At 42.8% G+C, this 20,349-nt stretch overlaps 1 protein-coding gene across 7 annotated transcripts in view; it reads left to right on the forward strand.

Moving 5' to 3' along the window:
- The window catches only part of LOC101157754 (RNA binding protein fox-1 homolog 2), a 52,165-nt gene that overhangs the window by 15,505 nt on the left and 16,311 nt on the right, over positions 1 to 20,349 (forward strand). For 5 of the 7 annotated variants that reach the window (XR_002873415.1, XM_023955900.1, XM_023955909.1 and 2 more), the window contains exon 3: positions 19,182 to 19,388. Coding sequence is in view for 6 of the 7 variants with exons in the window: in XM_023955900.1 (XP_023811668.1) it covers positions 19,182 to 19,388 (207 nt within the window). In the remaining variant the exon portion in view is untranslated. Of the gene's footprint in view, positions 1 to 1,128; positions 1,541 to 1,564; positions 1,806 to 19,181; positions 19,389 to 20,349 lie in introns of those variants that run through there. The other 2 variants (XM_023955914.1, XM_023955912.1) reach the window with 2 other exon arrangements.

Raw genomic sequence — 20,349 nt, forward strand, 5'->3', positions numbered from 1 at the left:
CGTTGTGGAGTATAAGTCGCACATTGGGGAGAAAAGTGCGACGATCCTGAACAAATCTGCCATGGATGGGGTAATGCTGTGTTCACACCAAACGCAATTCATGTTTTGGTTCACAATTTGGTGCTCAATGCTTTTTCAAAATTGACTCCTTTTAGCCTCATCACTACATGAAATCATTGACTGTATATTCCATTTACAATAATAAGACACGGATGACATAACAAGATCATGTTTTAAGTATAATTTTAAAGAGCTCTACAAAAACATCGCTAATTATGTTTCCATGTGTGGTTCACGACGTCTTTTTTTAAACTGCGATCTTTAACTTCGGCTGCAGGGGCCGCGTCTGATTGGCTGTACTTTTAGCGTCCTGCATTAGTTCAACGAAGACAAATACAAGAATAATATCTCGAAGCAAATAAGAAAAATATCGCAATGTTCAAGATAACGATGTAATTGGCCTCCATGTTTGTTTTGGATGGCGGTTCTTCTTCTGCATTGCTGTCAGTAGCAAATACTGAAACACACATCTACAGTGCCCTCTAGTGGTTGTTAGATGGAAACAACCGCTTTAAGGCAATCACTTAAAGGAAAATAAGGAATAGACAGTACGAGTCAATATTTTTTTTTTTTTTAATATAACATAAGTCGCTTCTGAGTATATGTCGCATCCCTGGCCAAACCATGCAAAAAAACAAAAACAAACGTATTTTCTGAAAAATACGGTAGTCTGTTACCCTTTTGAATGGTTTTCAAGTGCAGCTTTAAGTACCGGACTGTTAATGCAGAGGTGTGTGGAGGCATCCTTGGGTTTGATAACGGGTTACTCCAGACGTAAACCTGACACGTAATTAGCTGCAAAGCTCGTCTGCAAGAGGAAAGGAAGACACGAGAGAGGAAGATCTCGGTCTCCCAGTGGTGCCAGCAGCCCCAGTTAACTCACCTACATGGAGAAGGAGAGCAGCAGAAGGGAGAGAAAAGAAGGAGGAGGGGAGGACTGCGACATGAGAGAGAGGAGCAGAGGGGAGGGGAAAGTTTGCAGGTGTGACACAGGCAGCGGAGTAGGAGGGGAGAAGGGGGGGGGGGGGCGTCAGGCTATCACGGTGAGCGAGGAGGAGAGGAAGGAGGACTGGAGAGGAGGCAGAAGAGATGATCAGGCAAGGGCACAGCAGCAAAACAGACGGCTGGGGGTAGAGGGAAAGAAAGCAAGGAGCGAGTGGGAGACGAGAAGAAAAGATCGAGTGGGAGAGATAGATAGCGGGAGAACACGAAGGAGGGAGAGTGACAGGGACAGAGGCCAGCAGAGGAGGAGGAAGGAGGTGGAGGGGAGGGGATTGGCAGGGCAGACAGAGCGAGCGGGGGCAGAGAGAGGGAGATTTTGAATCTGTGAGACAGACAAGAGAGACTGAGCTGGTGAGGTGACACAGGCTCGCAGAGGAGGCGAGGCAGCGCGAGAAGAGGGAAGGAGCGCCTGCGACGACAGTTGGGAGTTGTTGCACAGAATACGATGATGGGACTGTACTATCCTAACGTGCTGTCGGTGAGTGTTTGCCTCTTTTTTTTTTTCCCCCGTCCTCGTCGCCAAGGCTTGGGCCGCTCGCGAGACTGCATGAGAGGGACTGTCAGTGAGCATTAAATGCTAATTACCCACTAACAGACCAGGACTCCACTCGACCCGTTTGCTCCAGCTGTCCACTCGGGACTCTGCTTTCACTGGGACTCCTGTTTTTGAGGGACACAAAGAGTGAAAGTAGGGAAAGGACCGGATGAAGGCATCGTCGCGAACATTACCCTCCTCCGCTGTGGTGAGACGCACGAGCGGCGATGTATTATTGTGCGCTGTTGTTGTGGCATCTGTTCTCCTGCCCAGAGCTAGAAGTGGGCACGCAATCTGAACAGCGAGAGCTGCCACTGCCAGAAACCGTGCGCTGTCATGTATTATGTATGCTCAGAAGAATCCATGTGAGCACGCAGCACACTCTACTTTCTGCTGCTGGATCGAGCAGTTTGAGCGCGTCCAAGCCGTCGGCTCTGTGGACGTTTTCTTGGCAAAAACTGGGAAGCGGTGGGGGGGGGGGGGGGGGGCAGGGCTGTAAGTAAGTAAGAAAGAAAGAAAGAAAGAAAACCCCTCCTGTTTACTGTCCCTGCAGCTGTCTCTGTACATCGCTCAAGCCCGTGAAGCCCGTGAGCGAAAGGGACAGGTGTCCACAGAGCAGTTGCCCCCGTCCTTTTGTTTTCCCTTTCTTGTTACTGCGTGTTCGTCCTCCTCTTGCTCCCGTCTGCATCCCTTCTCTTCAGCTAACACCTCCTCACTGTAATTTCTGTCACACATTTCAATAACGCACACACAGAACGCTCCAGCACGCAGCGGGCTGCAAAGTTGCTGCATGAAGTGTTCATATTACATTTCAGTGGCTGTGAGTCAGGATGGGTTTGTGTGTGCGCTCCTGTTTTTTTTTTTTTTTTTTTTTTTTTGCAGGCATGCGTGTGACTCCTTTTGAGCAGTACCTTGGATTCCTGCTCTCTTTACTGTTTGACCTCTTTTCTCCCTTCTCCTGCTCTCCCTGGGGCCCTGGCAGCTGTTATCTCAATGTTTTCCTTTAAGAGCCCCTGGATGAGAGGTGGGGGTGGGGGGGCTTGGAGAAGAAATGGGAGCATGAGAGTGGGAAATACATCCTCGGGCTGTTGCGGTGAAGATCAGTAGCTGAAGCGGATCAATCCATGACGGGACAGGAGACTTAACAAACACTGCAGGCCCCCCAGGAAAAGGGGGCGGGTTTTGCTCTGGGACATTATTTCTGGCTGTAGAGCTGACTTGGCAATAAGGTGTGCAAGTGAGCTGCGTTGCGGTGTGATGGGGTAATTTATTAACCACGAAAGAGATAGAGCGGCTTGTGCTGAGGGTGTAGAGACTGCTGCAGAAAAGACTGGAATATTTTCTCAAGCCCCACCTAAGCGTGTGCCCCGAGGCGGAGGAGAGAGGCCTACCTGCCGCAGAGGCACGCACTTCCTCCCATTGGCGGGGGTCACGAGGATTCGAACCTGCTCGCCTCTCTTCGTTTGCACCCCCACCCCTAAATTTCCACCACCCTGCTTGCCTCCACCTTTTAAATCTTATTGATTCTCTGCTGGGTGTACAATGATGGTTGTTAAATGATCCCAATGAGCCGCGTTGCCGTGGCAACTTGCATGAGTCACTCATTTTGTGTCGATTGTTGGATGGTTTCAGGCACGAGGATAACGTTTGTGGGTGAGCTGGGAAAGGTTAAACACTTTTCTTTTTTTTTTTTTTTTACTCTAAGGGGGAGAGAAAGAAAAGGAAAAGTTACCAAAGAATTAAGTTTTAAGTTGAATGGGTGAAATTTGTTTTCCTGCTGCTGAAATGCATTGTGGGGGGAGATTGCCCTCACGTGCCTTTGGTGAGGTGCAGTTGACAGCAACAACACGCTCCTCCAGCTGGCTCTTGCACATTTGTGAAGCGCTCTGGACAACAGGACACGCGTTGTTTTAACACGAAGCCCCTCCTGAACCGGACGGACTGGTTTCACCATCTAATATTTAGCGGGAGGCGTGTGCAGGTTGGGCAAATACATATCTGTCAGGGGAGTTTGTGTGCTCACCTGCACGCATGTTTAGCTGGTGGGAGGTGGGTGGGGGGGTGTCATCCGCTTTTTTTTGTTATGCAGTGTTTGTCTTTCACAAAATGTTTCCTCGGTGGTAATGGGTCTGTCAGCGCTGCGGGGATGGAGATGACAGCGACGTTCACGGACTGTGTGGAAAAAAAAAAAAAAAAAAAAAGAGGAGCTCCCTCCAGAGATCTACAAGGAAGAGGGGAGACCCTACATGGCAAAAGATGGGGGTGGGCTGCAGGGGTTTTCAAGCCCTATAAGGAGATGGAAAAGAGTGTGGAAGGAGGAGCTTGGAGACTGCTGATATCCTGTTGCTAAGAGGCACATGGGTTTGATTGACATGCACGGAGGCGGGACTTATGCAAGGGTCCCGTCTGGATTTTATGAAGCGTAAAGAAGTGAAGCAGAGAGAGTGGGAGGAAAGGAAAAAAAAAAGATGAGATGAGGGAGAGTTATGGGGTGGGGGTGGTTGATGGAGGAAGAGGAGAATGAGTTGACGTGGGGTGGAATAATTTAACAAGAGGGTGTCTCCTGGCTCATCGGTATGCCACAGACACGTCGTAAGCGAGTCTCCAGCTGTTTGCGTGGGCATCCAACGACGCCCACTCAATCGTCAATATGGGAAAGTTTCCCTGTTAAGCCCATTATTGAGCCAATAAGTGAGCTGCTGTTAACGCCATGAATCACACTTTCCATGGTCAAGTTTCCTGAATTGGCCTGTAGACGAACGCCGGCGGCCAAAGGACGAAAAATCCCCAAATGTCATTATTCATGTGAAATGACCCAGTGAAGGCCTAGTTAGCCGTCATCCATGGTTCCTTTTCCTATTCTCCTTATTCCCTCCCCTCCCGTCTTGTCGCGTTGCTGCACACAAGCACTCTTTATAACGTGCCTCTTCAGACGCACTTGGTGCTGCTAACTGACCCGAAAGGAAGCCAGCTACAGCTACCGCTCTGAGTCACTGGCTTCTCCTACCATACACTTACACAAGCCGTAATGTCGTAACACCGCGGGAGCGCACTCACAAAAAGCGCACTGGGTGCACGGACAGGACCTCCACAAAACCGGGAGTGCTGACATGCATACATTTCCAACTGGCTGTGAATGCCTTCCATCCTCCCGCCTCTATGCTCCTCCTCTCATCCTGCGTATGCATTTATTGCAAAGATGCTTTTATCCTGATGCAACTACTAAAGGCCTCTTGCAGTCAGCAGAACGCCTGTAGCTTGACTGGTTAATGGAGCAAAATCTAAAAAAAGAAACCAAAAAAAAAAAAAAAGCTGCTCAAAGGCACACAGTGTTTTTGAAGATATCCTGTTGTTGACGGGGCGTTTGAGGCAAAGAGAAGGGCCGTTAAGATTCAGCTGGAGTGGATCTCCTCCTCCAAAAAGGCTGATGGTGGAGCACAAATACAAGGTTGTTTTTGGCTTGAGTTCCCGCTTCTATTTTTGTCTGGCAGAAGGAGCAGGAACAGCCGGGATAGTCCATTCTCCTGCTGGCTGTAGTGTTGAGCCTCAACAGTAAGCACACAACAATGACGGACCCACACGGGGGGGGCGGGGGACCTGCTTTTATTCGTTAAATCGTCTTTTAAGTTCCCATTTTTATAGCCATTCTGTAAATATAACATGGTTTAACCTCAAGTGTGTAAAAGTCCCTGCAGTTGCATCATAAATTGTCAAGTCCAAGAGTGACTCACTGAAAGTCGAGTGAGATCTGTCATGACTCATCACTATTGGGACTCAAAAACGACACCACATTTTACAACCAATTGTGAGGGTAGTTTTGCCAACGACCTCATGGATGGAGGTACAATTGTATCATCTGTGTTTATATTCAGCAAAACTATCAGTGCGAGCCGCAGCAGCTGGAAAGTCAGCTGTTTTACATGCCTGTTTGTCCAGGTAAAGGCTAATCGCACGATACAGGAACATTACAAAAAAAAAAAACACCAATTTTTTCTTTTCTTTTTATGTACTGGAAGGATCAACTTTAAATACCTCCTTTTGGATTCTGAACGACAAAAAACCCTGAAGTGGATTGGCCTAGAGCAGGGGTTCTCAAAGTGTGGCCCGGGGGCCAATGGCGGCCCGCTGGAAGATCTTTTGTGGCCCTTAATAGAAGAGAGCTAGAGCAGGTTCCTTTGATGAAAAACGTTGTGTTGGCGAGGAGATAAGATACTTTCAAGCTAAGTGGACAAATACTTACTTTGTCATACCTCAATGGCTGGATAACGTCGTGTGACTTATTTTCAAGCATCAGATGTTTACAAAAATGGTTAAATCCAGTGAAGCTGTGAGAGAAGCTAGCTACGTTGTGGCCTTGGAAATGGTCCAGCATAGCAAGCCCTTAAGTGACGGGGAGAATGTATGCTGAAAGTAGCTGACATTGTTTGTCTAGAGCACATGTGTCAAACTCAAGGCCCGGGGGCCAAATGTGGCCCTCCATGTCATTTTATGTGGCCCGCAAGAGCATAAAAGTTTTTACTTTCTTAAAATGAAAAATAAAAATTGGTGTGTATTTATTCATATCTAGGGGGAATATAACTTAAACTATCAGATTGGGCAACTATACATTAGGACTTAAACACTGTCCATGTAACCTAAACTGACAGAATCAAATTTAAAAGGATTCATGCTAGAGTAACAAGCAAACATTTGTTTTCTATGCAACTGTAATTGTCACTTTAAAAAGTTATAATAAATAAATAATCAGTTATTCAACATGAAGAAGAAGTTACATTTATTTTTCATTACAGTCAGTTACATGTAAAAGTTATATCCGGCCCTTTGAGGACAGCCACTATGCGGATGTGGCCCTCTGTGAAAAGGAGTTTGACACCCCTGGTCTAGAGCAAAAGAAGAAGTTTGAAGAAATAATTCTGTCAAATGATACAATTACTAGACGAGTGGAAGATCTGCGGGCAGCAACCTCCGACTGCAACTGAGAAAACATCTGGAGGGCCTGGTTAACTGTACAAATGACACTTGGTCATTAAAGTTATTAAAAACAACCTTTTCTTGGTTCTTTCACCAAAATTGGCCCCCAGTCTGTTCATAATTTGGCCCTCCACTACAAAAACTTTGAGAACCCCTGGCCTAGAGTTTGTTGCTAACCTACCAGAAAAGTCAAGTTGCTCCATTGACAAACGGGAGAATTGTCCATCCATACTCCAATCCCAAAACACCCCCTAATGATACAGAATTGGATGCTTTCTTTCATCTTCTAAACCTGTTTTGCCCCTTCTGGGGTCACGGGGTTGCCAGAGCCTATCCCGGCCACTCGAAGGCGAAGGCGGGGGACATCCTGGACAGCTCGCCAGTCTGTCGCATGGCCACAAATCACACACCCATGCACACTCACATTCACACCTAGGGACAATTTAGAGTAACCAAATCACCTGTGAAGCATGTTTTTGGACTGTGGGAGGAATCAGGAGTCCCCGGGGAGAATGTAAACTCCGCACAGAAAGGTCCCCCATTGGTATTCTGTTTCAGGTCCCCCAGCCGGGACTTGAACTTCTTGCTGTGAGGCAAGAGCGCTAAAGACTGTGCCCCAGGGAAATTGATGCTCTTAAAAAAAAATAAAGAAACCCAACCACTCCACCTCCACACAGTAATAAATTGTAAATTTAATAAAAACAGAAAAAAGTTGCTGTATTGATATTTTTTGGTGTTAAATAATACTTTGTAACATAGAAAGTAGGCTCCTTTCTAAAGCCACCCTTTAGTGGTTATTTGAGGAATGTCGCCGTCAGTTTGATTTTGCACATTTTACAGCAACGTTTCTTGTACAGTAAGACAAAAAGTAAAAGTGCTAAAAAGCCATCTTATCGGGATAATACAAAACCCCGATCTTAATAGCAGCTGTTTAACCCTTTAACACTAGAGATGTCGCAGGCAACACTTAAGCTGCAGTTCTTTGTTTTTGTTCAGGGTTCTACTGGGGGAACTGGGTGGGTGGGGGGAAGAACCTGGTGAGGGAGGGCTCCCATCTTTGTGTGATTGTCCTGTGTTTTCTGATTTTAATAATTTTCATTTTTTATGACTATTTATCTGCTCCTATGTTAAGCGCTATGTGTTTTTAACTGAAATATAAAGAAATAAAGTTTGAGTTTAAATAAAACGTGCACTTTAACAAACCGTAACTTTTTGACCGATTACGTTATCGACGTGAATCCGCTGATTTATTTAGCTGATTTATGTCCATTATGTAAGCACTTCTCTTCTGTGTCCACTTCAACATCTGTTGAATTTATGATAGTTGCGTAAATGGTTTAGAGAGCTAAGGGTAGTCCAAAGAATGTCCAAAGACACATTTCTGTCGCTACCCGATACTACTCCAAATAACACTGGAGCTAAAACTCTGGTGTTAAAGACCCACTTCCATCATCTTCTGATCTATTTGAAAACCTTCTCAGTGGTCTTTTAATTATGATTATGCTGTTTTCAGCCACAATCAAAAAAACCTGTTGTTTTCTAAAGCATTCCTGCAGAGTGGCAGGAGTTCAGTAGAAATTCACCTCTGAGTTGTGGGCGGGACAGTTGGTGTGGAGCAACCCCGCCCCCATTCCCCGTCTCATTGCTGAGAGCGCTCTGTTTTAGTAGAGCAGGGAGCTTGTGGCCCGCCCAGCGTATTTTCATTATCACATCATTTTTTAATACGCTGCTGTTGATTGGCTTTATTGTAGAAGCTGAATAGTTTTTTTCTGTTTGCATTTGCTTTGTGGTAAACCACACCAGAGTTCATTTGCAGGAGACCGTCGTTGTCTAGCCCATCAGAGTTCACTTGTTTGGTTTATGTCAGAAGCCGGTTTGAGCCAAATGGACCGGATCCTTTCATGAGTTATCCATCGTCTCCATTCACATCCAGTTACATTTTCTTTAACAGGATGATGATGACATGACTTGGAAATATAAAGGATTCCCCTCCATTTAACCAATCATGGTACAATGAGATTGTAAAGAAAAATGTACACTAAGAAAATATAAAATATAATCTTTTTGCAGACAGAAAACTGCTGCTACTTTTGCCATTTCCTCACTTCATCTAACTGAATTTACTCTCCTTGTGTGGCTTTACATAAGCAGCTCCGGTTTCTTTTTTTCTAATTGTTATCTGGTATGACTTTCTCCACCCACTATCATTTTTCCCACTTGCATATACTCCAAGGTGGGCTAATGCAAGGTGAGGTCACCTGTTGTGCAATTTGAGATTCAATGATTTATTTTTTTTGTCCCTTCTTCGATCCAGTAAAAAGCCTGATCTAAACTAGCTCATTTACATGTTTTGGTGAATGTAATTCAGTGTCTGAAGTACATTAATACAGGCGCTGATACATTTCACATTTCTTAATTTGTTTTAATTGTGTACATTAAAACATTTATTTGATAGTAATGGATCATTTTGAAAAGGGCGAACTTTTTTACTTTTGCTATTTTTTGTTTTTACTTGAAAATTACCCAGAATTCTTTGTAAATCCGATAAATCCTCACACAATTTTCTCACATTAACAAGATAACACTTATATTGATTAATTTATTACAATTTTAAATTCAATACCAATCTGACTACTAAAATGTGTTTTTAATCTAAATAAAAATGGACCTTGCATTAATAAAATGTTGTATTTATTAAAAATAAACAGCGGATCATTATTTTTCTCCACAGAAAAGTTAATCAAATGATTCCATTTGTTAATAATGTAAACAAAAAAATCAATTTGAATTTTATTTGAAAATATATTCCAACAGATTTGTGGCATAAATTAGATTTTTTGCTCTTCTAAATTAAAAAAAAAATCAGAATTTAGTAAATTCAAAATGTTATTCTTCATTGGTTTATAGCATATTCCCTCATGATATTTATTTGGAAGTTTTAAATCTGTTTGATTCACATCTTTTTTTGTCTGTGGACCATCTATACTTTTGAGCAGCTCTTGAGCTCACAGTAGTGCTTCCTTCAAGTGACCGTCCACTGCCAGGGTGTGAAGTGCTTGTGCGGCAGAACCAAGGGCTGCACAGGAAGGCCAGAATGTGGAGGATGCTATCACCAACATCTCAATGTGGGGCAAATTTTGGAAGGGGTTCATCCAGCTGCGTGGTTAAGATGAGCAGACGCAGCTGCTGTGTGAAAAGGTGAATGAAGTTAAACTTGGACTCTGTGGTCAGTAAGTGTGTAACTCGAGTGGCGGGCGAAAGCGATGGGAGAGCATCGTTGCCGTGTCGACTCCCTTCACCTGTCAGGGGAGCAGAGCGAGCATGCGGCTACGGGGTTTTGGTTTGAAGAGAGCAACAAAAAGCTGTCAAACTAGACCAAACGATAAGCGTGTGTTTACTTTCTGCTGACATGAAGATGGAGAGAGTCAGAAAAAAGGATTGCTGGTTGTTATTACAACGTGAAATCACAGGAGGAACGTCAGCGCTGCAGTCATTAAAGGTTAGATTCAAATCATTTCTCAGGAACTGTCTGCTTTTCCTGCACGTCAACTGGAAATAAGTGGAATAGCTCCCAGGTGACGTAGCTGAAGCACAGGCAGCACTCCGATTGATGAGACGAAGGAATGTTAGTGCAGTGAAAGAAAATAGCAACATACATTTATTCAATACAACAATACTTTATTCATTTCTAATGCTAGGATCACACCGGGCATGTGGGCCACGTTCAAAAATGTGGCTTTCTGAATGCGCTTTTAGCCGCGTTACCACATTTCTGTCGCTACCCGATACTAGTGGATGTACCTGCAGTTGGTAGAGACTTGGTGCGAAATCTCAAAGCGGTACAAATCTGGTGAACCTTGCTCCAGGCTTTCTCTTTTACAGCCCTGTTCCGATTTATGTAATACTTGGTGTCCTATTATTCCATCCGGACACCAACCACAATTATTAATTTCTCCTCCATAATCGATTTCCAAACGGTTGGCACTTCCGAGTATTGAAAAGGTCGTTTACCCATAACTGTTACGCCCCCTTCTGTGTCTAGGGGCCCTAGAGGAACATAACATAAAAAGTAAAGTTTTGGCTACTAAATTTTAAATGAACAGAAACACCAAATAAATGTCTCCATAAAAAAGTATAGCAAATTTATTTACAAAATAAGAAATAACAAACACCAATGACTAAAAGTGAAGCAAAAAGACTTCAGGGTGAACCAAGGCCAAAACAACAAACAAAAACCCCACCTAACTGAAACATGTAATCTTACCTGTAAATGAAAGAAAAGGGAAATCAAGCTGCAGTGGAGACTGGATGCAGCCAAGCTCCCTGCTCACAGACTGGAGACCAATGTGGTGCTTTTAAAGGCTGCCTCCATCAGGTTGGGTCGAATGGGAGGCCACACCCTTTCCAGCACACCTGAAAATAATCAGACATAGACATGCAAACACAAAGATCCACAAAAAAACACAGAAGTCCCACTTTGATAAAAATAAAATGCACAAAACAGAATAAACAAAACCAAATACGGCCACAGCCGTAACACAAACGCAAGTCCCCGATTGGTGAAAGTTCAAGTGCTTTAACTTTCAGCATGCATTTAATTTCCACGGGTTTTGTATGTAGAGCCCACAAACGGACTGAGGAACTTGTGTAACGGTGCGTGAACACGGAGGTTTTGAACACAGAAGCCCGAAACGCACCTTTGTTACACATTTACATAGACTTTTTTATTGGAAGCGGTCGCTCAAATGCCAATTTCCGAGCCATAAATAAATCATAAATAAGAAATATGGATTGAGAAATTGAGCACAGAAAAAACGATCTGTACTAAAGATTTTTATATGCACAGTTTGGGAAACAAAATGCATTTACACTGTCTAAACCTAGCCAGGTTTAAACCGACAAACAAGGCTCACATTTTTAGATCCAAACCTAAAGTCGGATTAGTTTTTCCAATTGCCTGAATAAAATAGACTGTAATGCTCCTTGCATGGTGCCTTGAGGTCATAATTTGAGATGACAGTTTAAAATAAAAATCTGGAGGAGATATATAAAGAAAATTCAGCACAATTTTAAAATTTTGAGTATTTCTTTATCCATCGTTGCAAATAAGGAGCAGACGAACAAAGGCAGTTTGAAAAAAGTCGTATTTGTGACATAGGAAATACGATGGGTGGGCTACAAGCTCTCTGCTCCACTCCATTCTGATGCATCCGCTTGTAGACAAAAAGATCCATGTATGTCGTTGTTTGCCTCGTCTTAGCTGAGATCCGCTTTAAAACCAAACCGCTGGAGAGCTCCATTTTAGGTGCACTGGTAATGTTCTGAGAGGGTTGTGAGGGGCTGTAAGCCAACAGGGGAGCATATAAGGCTACGTTCACACTGCAGGCTGAAACGACCCAATTCCGAATTTTTTGCCCCTAAGGGGCCCAATTCCGATCTTTTCATGACAGTCTGAATGACACAGATCCGATCTTTTCAATTGCGACCCAGGCCCCGTGGATTTGCCGTCCTGATTCCGAATTGTAGCCGTTCTTTTCAATTGCGACCGCCGTCTGACCGGCCAGGCGACTTGATTCCGAACTGTACGTCATCGACACGCAACAAACGTCATCATTTTGCGTTAAAGTAGGCAGGAACGAGAACGTAAACATCAACCATGGTGGACGATGCTGCTGAGACCAGACAGTGGAAGGGAAGCGAGATCCCCGATTGGATTAATATTTGGGCTGATCGCTCTTTTCAGGCCAAACTCCAGGGCTCTTATCGCAACTGGGCGGTTTTTGAAAAAATTTCCAGATAAATGGCAGAGCGTGGTGTTGAACCTTTACCGCGATAACTTTTTTTTCTTTCTCTCCTTCCGACCGTCACCGTGCTCAGAAGCGCGGGGGACCCGAGGCGATCCTCCTCCTCCTCTCTGTTCTGATCCTTAGATTCTCCAGAACGGGTTAATAAAGAGTCCATAGCATTTATTTTGGGGGAAACCTTCTTTTATTACCGTCCTCCGTAACACACAACATGAATGCGCGCACACACTGCCCCCCCCCCCTATTCTCTATCGCGGCACGCGCTTGCACACACACACGCGGGCGAGCGGCTCCAGCACATTCACATTTCCATTCCACAACAGTGGGTACAGACGATCCAGACTCCATTGCCTTCTTAAAATGAGAAGATTGCAATTGTGCTGCTCCTTCGTGAAAATAAATTTAATATTACAAAAAGAGCTCCGCTTTTGACAACACTGTTGTTGACATCTGCTCCGCAAACAAGTGACGTCGTTCACCGTTGAGTATTCTTCTGGCTTCTGCGCATGCGGGTCTCGTTTGGGTCGTGTCACGGTCACACTGGAGATCACAAAAGTTCGGATTTACTTGGAAATGTGAACGGTCTAGCAAACAGTTCGGATTTTTTCAAAAAATCCGAATTGAGCATTAAGCCCTGCAGTGTGAACGTAGCCCTAAATTGTAAATTTCATGTAAATTGTCGTTCTCAGCAAAAAGGAAGGGAAGTGGGGTGGGGTTGTTCTTGCCAAAAGTCCCGCCAACAATTCTGAGACAAATTTCTGAAAAGACCACTGGAAACGCTTAAAATAGAACTAAAGTTGATCGGATATATAACAATATATAACTATGATATTTTATCTTAGGTTAAAACTATACAAATGAGACATGGTAAAATAACAGGAATGATTAGCTGTCAAAGGTATATTGGATGAATCTCTCTTTTCATTTCAGCTGTTCTGTCTGTTTACTTTTCATTATCTCTAATGATTGCCAGACTTTCCCTCTTGTCTGCCTACGTTACTCATGTGTCACTGTGCTGTCATGGTAGATGTCAGCGCTGGGCATCCCCTGGTTTGTTTCTGGGACGGGAGGCTGGACCACAGTGACAGGTGTAACGCTGATAAAGGTCAAAAGCTGGAAGCCAGATGGTACATGCGCTTCCATGCACAACTAACCTTCTCAGAGGGACAATGTTCTACTGTACAACTCATATGGGCATTGTTGCCCATTATTCATGATGAATGCAACACACCTGCCAAGCTAATGGCTATTAGACAATAAGGGTAAAAGGGTCAACAGTTGATGCAGTTAATATTCAATGTCTTATATTCATACTGGCCATTGAATATCACTTTTCCATGAAGAGCAACATTTAAGATGAAGGGGGAAGCATTTAGGCAAAGGGGCTGACCCCAATTTTCATCAAAACCTGGACTTTTTGGATATACCTTAGATTCAAAGGTGCCAACTTTAAGTCCAGTTTGCCAGTGCTGTCCTGGTACAGTGTTTCCTCGTTTGTCATGGGAGTTACTTTTTAAAAAATAACCGTCGAAAAAGTAAAATCCACGTAGTAATCATCTTTCTTTTTTTCTTTTTTTTTTACAATAATCACAGAGGTTTTTAAAGATGTAAAATCCCTCACTACACCTGTTATGCATGTTTCACTCTTTTGGAAACTGTCAAAGTTCAAACCTTCGTAGAAAAACAAATCCAGGAGTATGGAATGAAAAGAAATCTGATTGTGATCAAAGATTTTTGTAGATCTGGTGACCTGAATGTATTCTGCACTGGGGACACGGGGAGATATGGAGAAATTCCTATGATTCAAGCAGATCAATCTGTTGTTAATCAAATCGACCTTTGCCATTATAAAACCATGTCAAAATGACATGAATTGATTCTATCGATATTGGAAAATACCATTTAAAATTGAGGCACAGTATTTGACTATTAAGTAAAAACGACCAAGTGCAAGACACGTGATTGCAACAAAAAATGATCAAGCCATCGTTACAGTGGAATTTGTGGAAACCCTTTGATTTTTGCGGAGACATGTGACCATACAATGTGGTAGAATCTTCTAATAATGCTCCCATTGGATTATTTACATGTGGAAACTAAAATGTAAAAGGATTTGTCAGTAATTCTTGTTTAGTTGTTTGTTTGTACACATATTTAATTTATACTTGATAATCTTGCAAGAAATACAAGGAATCTGAAAACTTCACCTGTACTGTTCAGTACCCTGGTATTTATCTCTGGTTAAATCTTTGGCTAAAGATGTCTTGGATTGAGTCTGAGGTCCGTAAATAGGACCAAATCAAAAGGAACTGATGTCGACTATGAATCGGATCTGTGACCACAAATTATGACATGAATCAAAATGTTGTTAAAATATATTTTTACACCCCTACTACAAACGCAGTTGTAAACTTTTTGTCCAAAATTATGAGGACTAGTACATATTTTTTGGTCAAATGGCTAGTCGGTATTGGTAACAAATCTAAAGCAGTCATTATTGAGATTCAGCTTGTAAGCCTGAGACCTCTTAAGAGTTAACAATAATTGTGTCGGTTGTTCTCTCACTTCAGTCCTCTCCAGAATAGCTTCTTAACACCTACTACAAGCAGAGCTGCCTTCAGCGAATGAATGAATTCTGCTGATGTGATCATCACTTTTCTACTGCAAGCACATTAGTGCATTTGTCAATATGCAGATTGGAAACCAACGTTTAAACCTAACCAGTGAAAGCCTTTGACATTGGTTGCTTTTAGAAAGTGTATGCTCGTTAAGACCAAAACGTGATGTCATCGTTTTATTGTTACAGGTCCTGCACCTTGAATTTTTGTACTCTTACACAGATGGTTGACAATCTGGAGGGCCTGCTCTGTGAGCATTTTTGTCTCCACAGGCGTCCCTGCCTGCCAACAAAGCATATATGCAGTTCAGAGGATCGAAGAGTCTTTCTCTGCAACCCTGTATGGCACACCTGCTCATAGATGGCCAAAATGAACTGAAATGGAAAAAAAATAACATTTTTTAATGTTAAGATGAAATATCTTTATTTTTTCTGCCGTTTTTGTACTTTTTCTTTTTTTTGCATCAGGCTGTTATTTACCTTGCAAAAGGGCTGACTTTGTCTCCATGTGCTACCAGAAAAAGAAGATTGTTACGACAAGCGGGTCGGGGTAAACGTCTGCGTTCAGATGTCAAAAGTCCTCAGCCAAACGTGGCTTGAGCCGCCCAGTAATTATATTTGAACGATCAATAACTCAAAGTAAATGATTCTCACAGGTACAGCCTTTAATTGATTGGCCAGCTTGTGCAGTCCTCAGAGTTTTAAATAGATTTCAGGGACAGTGATGGATGGTTTGTCTTTGCAGTGACAGATCAGAGGCCAACCGTGCCTTTTCTATCAGTCGCCACCTTTTATCATCCTCCTCCCCGCCCCTCCAGGTTTTCTCTTTGCCCTGCTGTCTCCCTCTGCTCTAACCATTTCCATTTAGGGTATCCCTGTCCCACTGCCCGCAGCAAGGAATGTGTCCGTCTGCATGTGAGCTTTGGTCGATGTTTATTTGCAAACGCCTGTGTTCTGCCGTCAAATATTGGGAACTTTTTGGGGTAACTGTGTGTGAAACACGACGGGCAAGCTTCCACGCCAACTGTTGTTCTTTGTGTGGAGCGTTCCACCGTGTGGGTGTTTGTGTGTCGGAGGTGATGGTGTGCAGAGGCGTCTGTCAGCGCAGGCGTTAGACTCTTATCACTGTACGAGACACTGAGTATGGAGGCATCTGACCTGCAATAATAGATGCAGTTGAAGTGGATACTCAATGGGTGAAGGTAGGGCTGCACGATATGAGGAAAACTCGCGATATTGGTGATTAATATTGCAATAACGATAAAATTTGCGGTATATAAACAAATATCAAACCAACCAAAAACATAATTTCCATTTCAATGCAACAGTATAAAAATTATGCTCCAAATGACCCTTGTCGACATAGGAGGCAAACATAAAAGGGCTCATCTGATTGATCAACAACGTAAATGGGTCCTTCTGATTGGTTAAATGCATAAAGGGATTTTATTTCATTTATTCAATATTTCAAGCTGCCATGAGTTTGTTTTAGCACATTTGACCCTTGTGCTATTTTAGATGACCCCCCCCTTCCATTGACGTGTTCTCCCTACCATGACAAAGGTGGATAAAGGTGGAAAGATTTCATGTAATCCATGGACACCAGTGACGATCACAAATCATTGAAGTAAAAAGGTTCAGAGCACTGTCTACTGGGTCTAGATGACCCAACTCCCAATGCTAAAGCACCTAGGATAGCACAAGGGTCAAGGTAACCATTTATTGCGATTTTCGCCGTCTTTTGCGGCATATTGCACAGCTTGATGTCGCGATAACGATAAATTTGCGGTATATTGTGCAGGCCTAGGTGAAGGCGTACATACATACCTGTGGTTTTACACATGCAAGGAAATCGAAGACGAGCGTCAGTGACTGCCTTTACTGTGGCGCCGTAGCTCGAACAAAAGTTATATCATGGCGGGCCCGGATTTCTCAGCCCCACTATCATCATATCAGTTGACCTATCCATATACCTGTCTTCTCCTTTGATGTTTTCAAAATTTCATGTTGAATGACACTACATACTGCATTTACTGGGCTTGGGACAGGCACAAGTAGGGCACTGGTTTAAAATTTGCAGGACACTAACTACATTAACCTTTTTTTTCCTTTCGGTGTCTATTTGTCCATCTGTCTGTCCATCCATCCTCATGTTTTTTTGTCTTTAATTTTGTTTGCTTTTAAAATATTTTTATTGTTTTTATTTCTGGGTATTCTTATTTCTTTAGTTAATTGTATCACATTTAGTGGGGCAGTCCAATTTCATTAGGGTGACATCGCCCACTTCTCGCCTGTGCCTTAATCCAACCATGTATTCCAGATTAGAATGCTTCAGATTAGTGGCTCTCAACCTCTTTAAGGCCATGGACCGATTGTCCGACAATGTTTTCACGGATTGACATGTGCGGGGCTAAAATTTGCATCAAACGTTTTATTTTCGGCTTTTCGGAAAATCCAGTTTTCAAAATAAAATGGTCCTACATAAAATCTCATTTAAAAAGTAAATGTCTGTAGGCGTTTTACAGAATATGAAAATTCAAAATAAAGTTGTTAAGATGAAAAAGAAGTTTTTGATTTGTGGAAATTGACCAAAGGGAGTACTAGCCGAATGTGGTTGAGAGAATCCGGTAGTTTTACAAAAGAAAATTTCCTGAAAAATGAGATAATAATTAAACAAAAAAAAAATGTAAGTAATGATTTTTTTCCCTAAGCAGCCCAGTACCAATTCCATGGATTGGTACTGGTCTGTGGCTGTGGGTTGATGCCCACTGCTTCAGATAACATGTTGAGGTGTTTTGCAACAACAGAATTGTACCATTTATGAGCAATTTATGATAATTAGGTCTGGTTCCCCCCTGCAAAAAAACACACTTGAGTAAATTATAGGGTCAAAATTCAATTTCCTTTTTAACTTTCCACCATAATTTGATCAAAAGCTTGTTTTTTCTATTCTTGAGCACATTTGTTGGCCAGAAAAACTAGTTTTGATTTAATAGTGACTCAAACTGAACATTAGTGGAACTTTAATGAAAACAATTAAGAATACTTGTATAAAAAACCAACAGAAAAGTTGTTTTTCAGAGAAAAAACATGCTTTGTAAGAAAGTAGACGCATAGATTTGATGCATTGTTGCTTTTATTCTAAGTGACATGGATTTCTGTTTATTGATTTATTTTTACTACAATCCTAATTATAGAAATGGCAAAAAAACGTCTTGAAACAATGTTCTTTTACTGCATCAAATTTCATGCCTGCCAGGGACAGACAAAGTGGGAAACCCCAGATTTTTTCCAGACTGATGCTCCTTTAAAAAACACACCGGAACCCGTATCAAGTCACCGTGTTTTCCATTTCCAGTCGTTCCTGATTCACTCCAACGATCATTGCTGTCTGATTTCAAAAAACATTTTCCTTTTTTTTTATATACCAACATGCATTCCTCAACATTTTCTTGTGTTCTTACTCTAACATGATTTCATAAAAGGTGACCATCCAACCTTCAAATCGACAATAAACTTTATGGACGTTTTCCAGCAACGGGCAGGCTTGTTTGTTCCGCCTGTTTATCCATTTTTGGAAAGGCCTATGTTTGGTGATGTTATATTCAGCCAAGCCTAAAAAGCTGCCTCTGAAGCAATGCCATAGTTATTCTAATGACCAAAACCAACAGCTGCTCACTTATAGATGGCGAACAAAAGAATCGTCTTTTTTGCTTCTTTGTTATAAAAAAATTCAGCATTTATTCAAAAACAGGTAGTGGACCTATCAGGTTTGTTAGTCTCTCTAATAACCAGATACTGAGAGTTTGGAAGGATTCACAAACAGAAGCTGGAGAGAAAACCTTGGTGCGAGTTGTGCCTGACAAACGGATGAGGTCATAAAACTGTCAGAGCGTGGTTTTCCTGTGCCCCTACAATGAACCTTATCCCAAAAAGTAAAGTGATAAAACACTAAAAATATTAATCAGCCCGCCTTACGACTTATTCTGAATATCACTGAAGTCCCGAAGGAAATATTTAATCAATTGCAAAGAAATCATTAGATTGTGGTGCAGGTAAATGTCGTCCTCGTTGGTTTTACTTCTAAGCTACAACTCCAGAGAAAATGACTGCTGAAATACTGTAGTATTACTACGGACGGATATTTTGGTGCTCGCCGCTCCTCACGCTCCCCTCCCTCGTCCTCCAACAGGGCTCTCAGGATAGTGCTGGCGGTCAGGAGGGACTGGTACCTCCACCTTTCTCAGCGTTTCCACCTCCCCCTCCACCACCCCCTCAGAATGGCCTGACCTTGGACTACGGCGGCAGTCTCTACGCGACGGGGGCCGTTCAGGGCCCTGTGGAGGCCGGCGGAGCGGGAAACGGCGTGGTCAACCCTGCCAACAGTCTCAGCGCTCAAGTAAGTGCCAGCCTCATCTCCGGTGTGCCGCCCACATCTGGGTTCTGCCTGGAGACAGCGCCCGCATCAAGTGTGCCACTTCTCCTTTAGCTGCACAGATTTCACTTTTCTGAAAGAATGAGTGTATTTCACCAATAGCATCTACCATGGAACGTCGACCATGAGTGACTGCTTCCCAACACAACAATGGATCTAACAAACAAGTTATTGGTTGTTCACATCATTGCATTGTTTTGTTTTCATTTCGAATAAAGATTTATTGAGCAATTTCAGCTTCAGTGCAGCAACGCAAATATATTCACACACTGGAATAAGCTTTGGAAAAATATTGGTTCAAAATCGAAATCATGAATTGATTCCCTGTCAAAGCGCTCTGCAGTGTGGTTTCAGCATTTTGAGAGGCTCCTCCCCTCCTCTCACTCCGTTGCTTCATGGTGGGTGAAGCTCCTGAACAGAACGGTTGGCTTGAAAAAGTGTTATTAGTTGCTAGTTGCTTTGAGCCACAATTAAAATGGATTGTGGCAAACTGGATAATCCACAGTAATCTGAGTTTGTGATGTCACTGAAGCCGCTCATTAAAACACATTTTAATGAAAAAGGTAATTGTTTTTTCACCCTTTTGCCACTTCTGTTGCACTGGTAATGTTGGGGTTGTAAGGGGATGTAAACTGGTGGGAGAGAGTGTAGACAGATGGATGATGATTGGAAAAGGTGTGGGCTTACCCTGCGCTAACAGTCCCGCCCACAACTTAGAGGTGAATTTCTAATGAGCCACTGCCACTCTGCTGCAGAAACTATGTCCTAGAAAACAACACCCTTGAAGAACACTGGGAACACCTTTACAGTAGATCAAAAGATGATCAGGACTTCAATAAAGGCCTTAGAAAATTCTTAGCTAGGACCTAAAGGTTTACTTCTATATGTAGCAAATCAAAACTTTCAACACAGAAATTTCATAAAC

This window comes from Oryzias latipes, chromosome 1, assembly GCF_002234675.1.
Source record: "Oryzias latipes chromosome 1, ASM223467v1".
Taxonomy (NCBI): Eukaryota; Metazoa; Chordata; class Actinopteri; order Beloniformes; family Adrianichthyidae; genus Oryzias; species Oryzias latipes.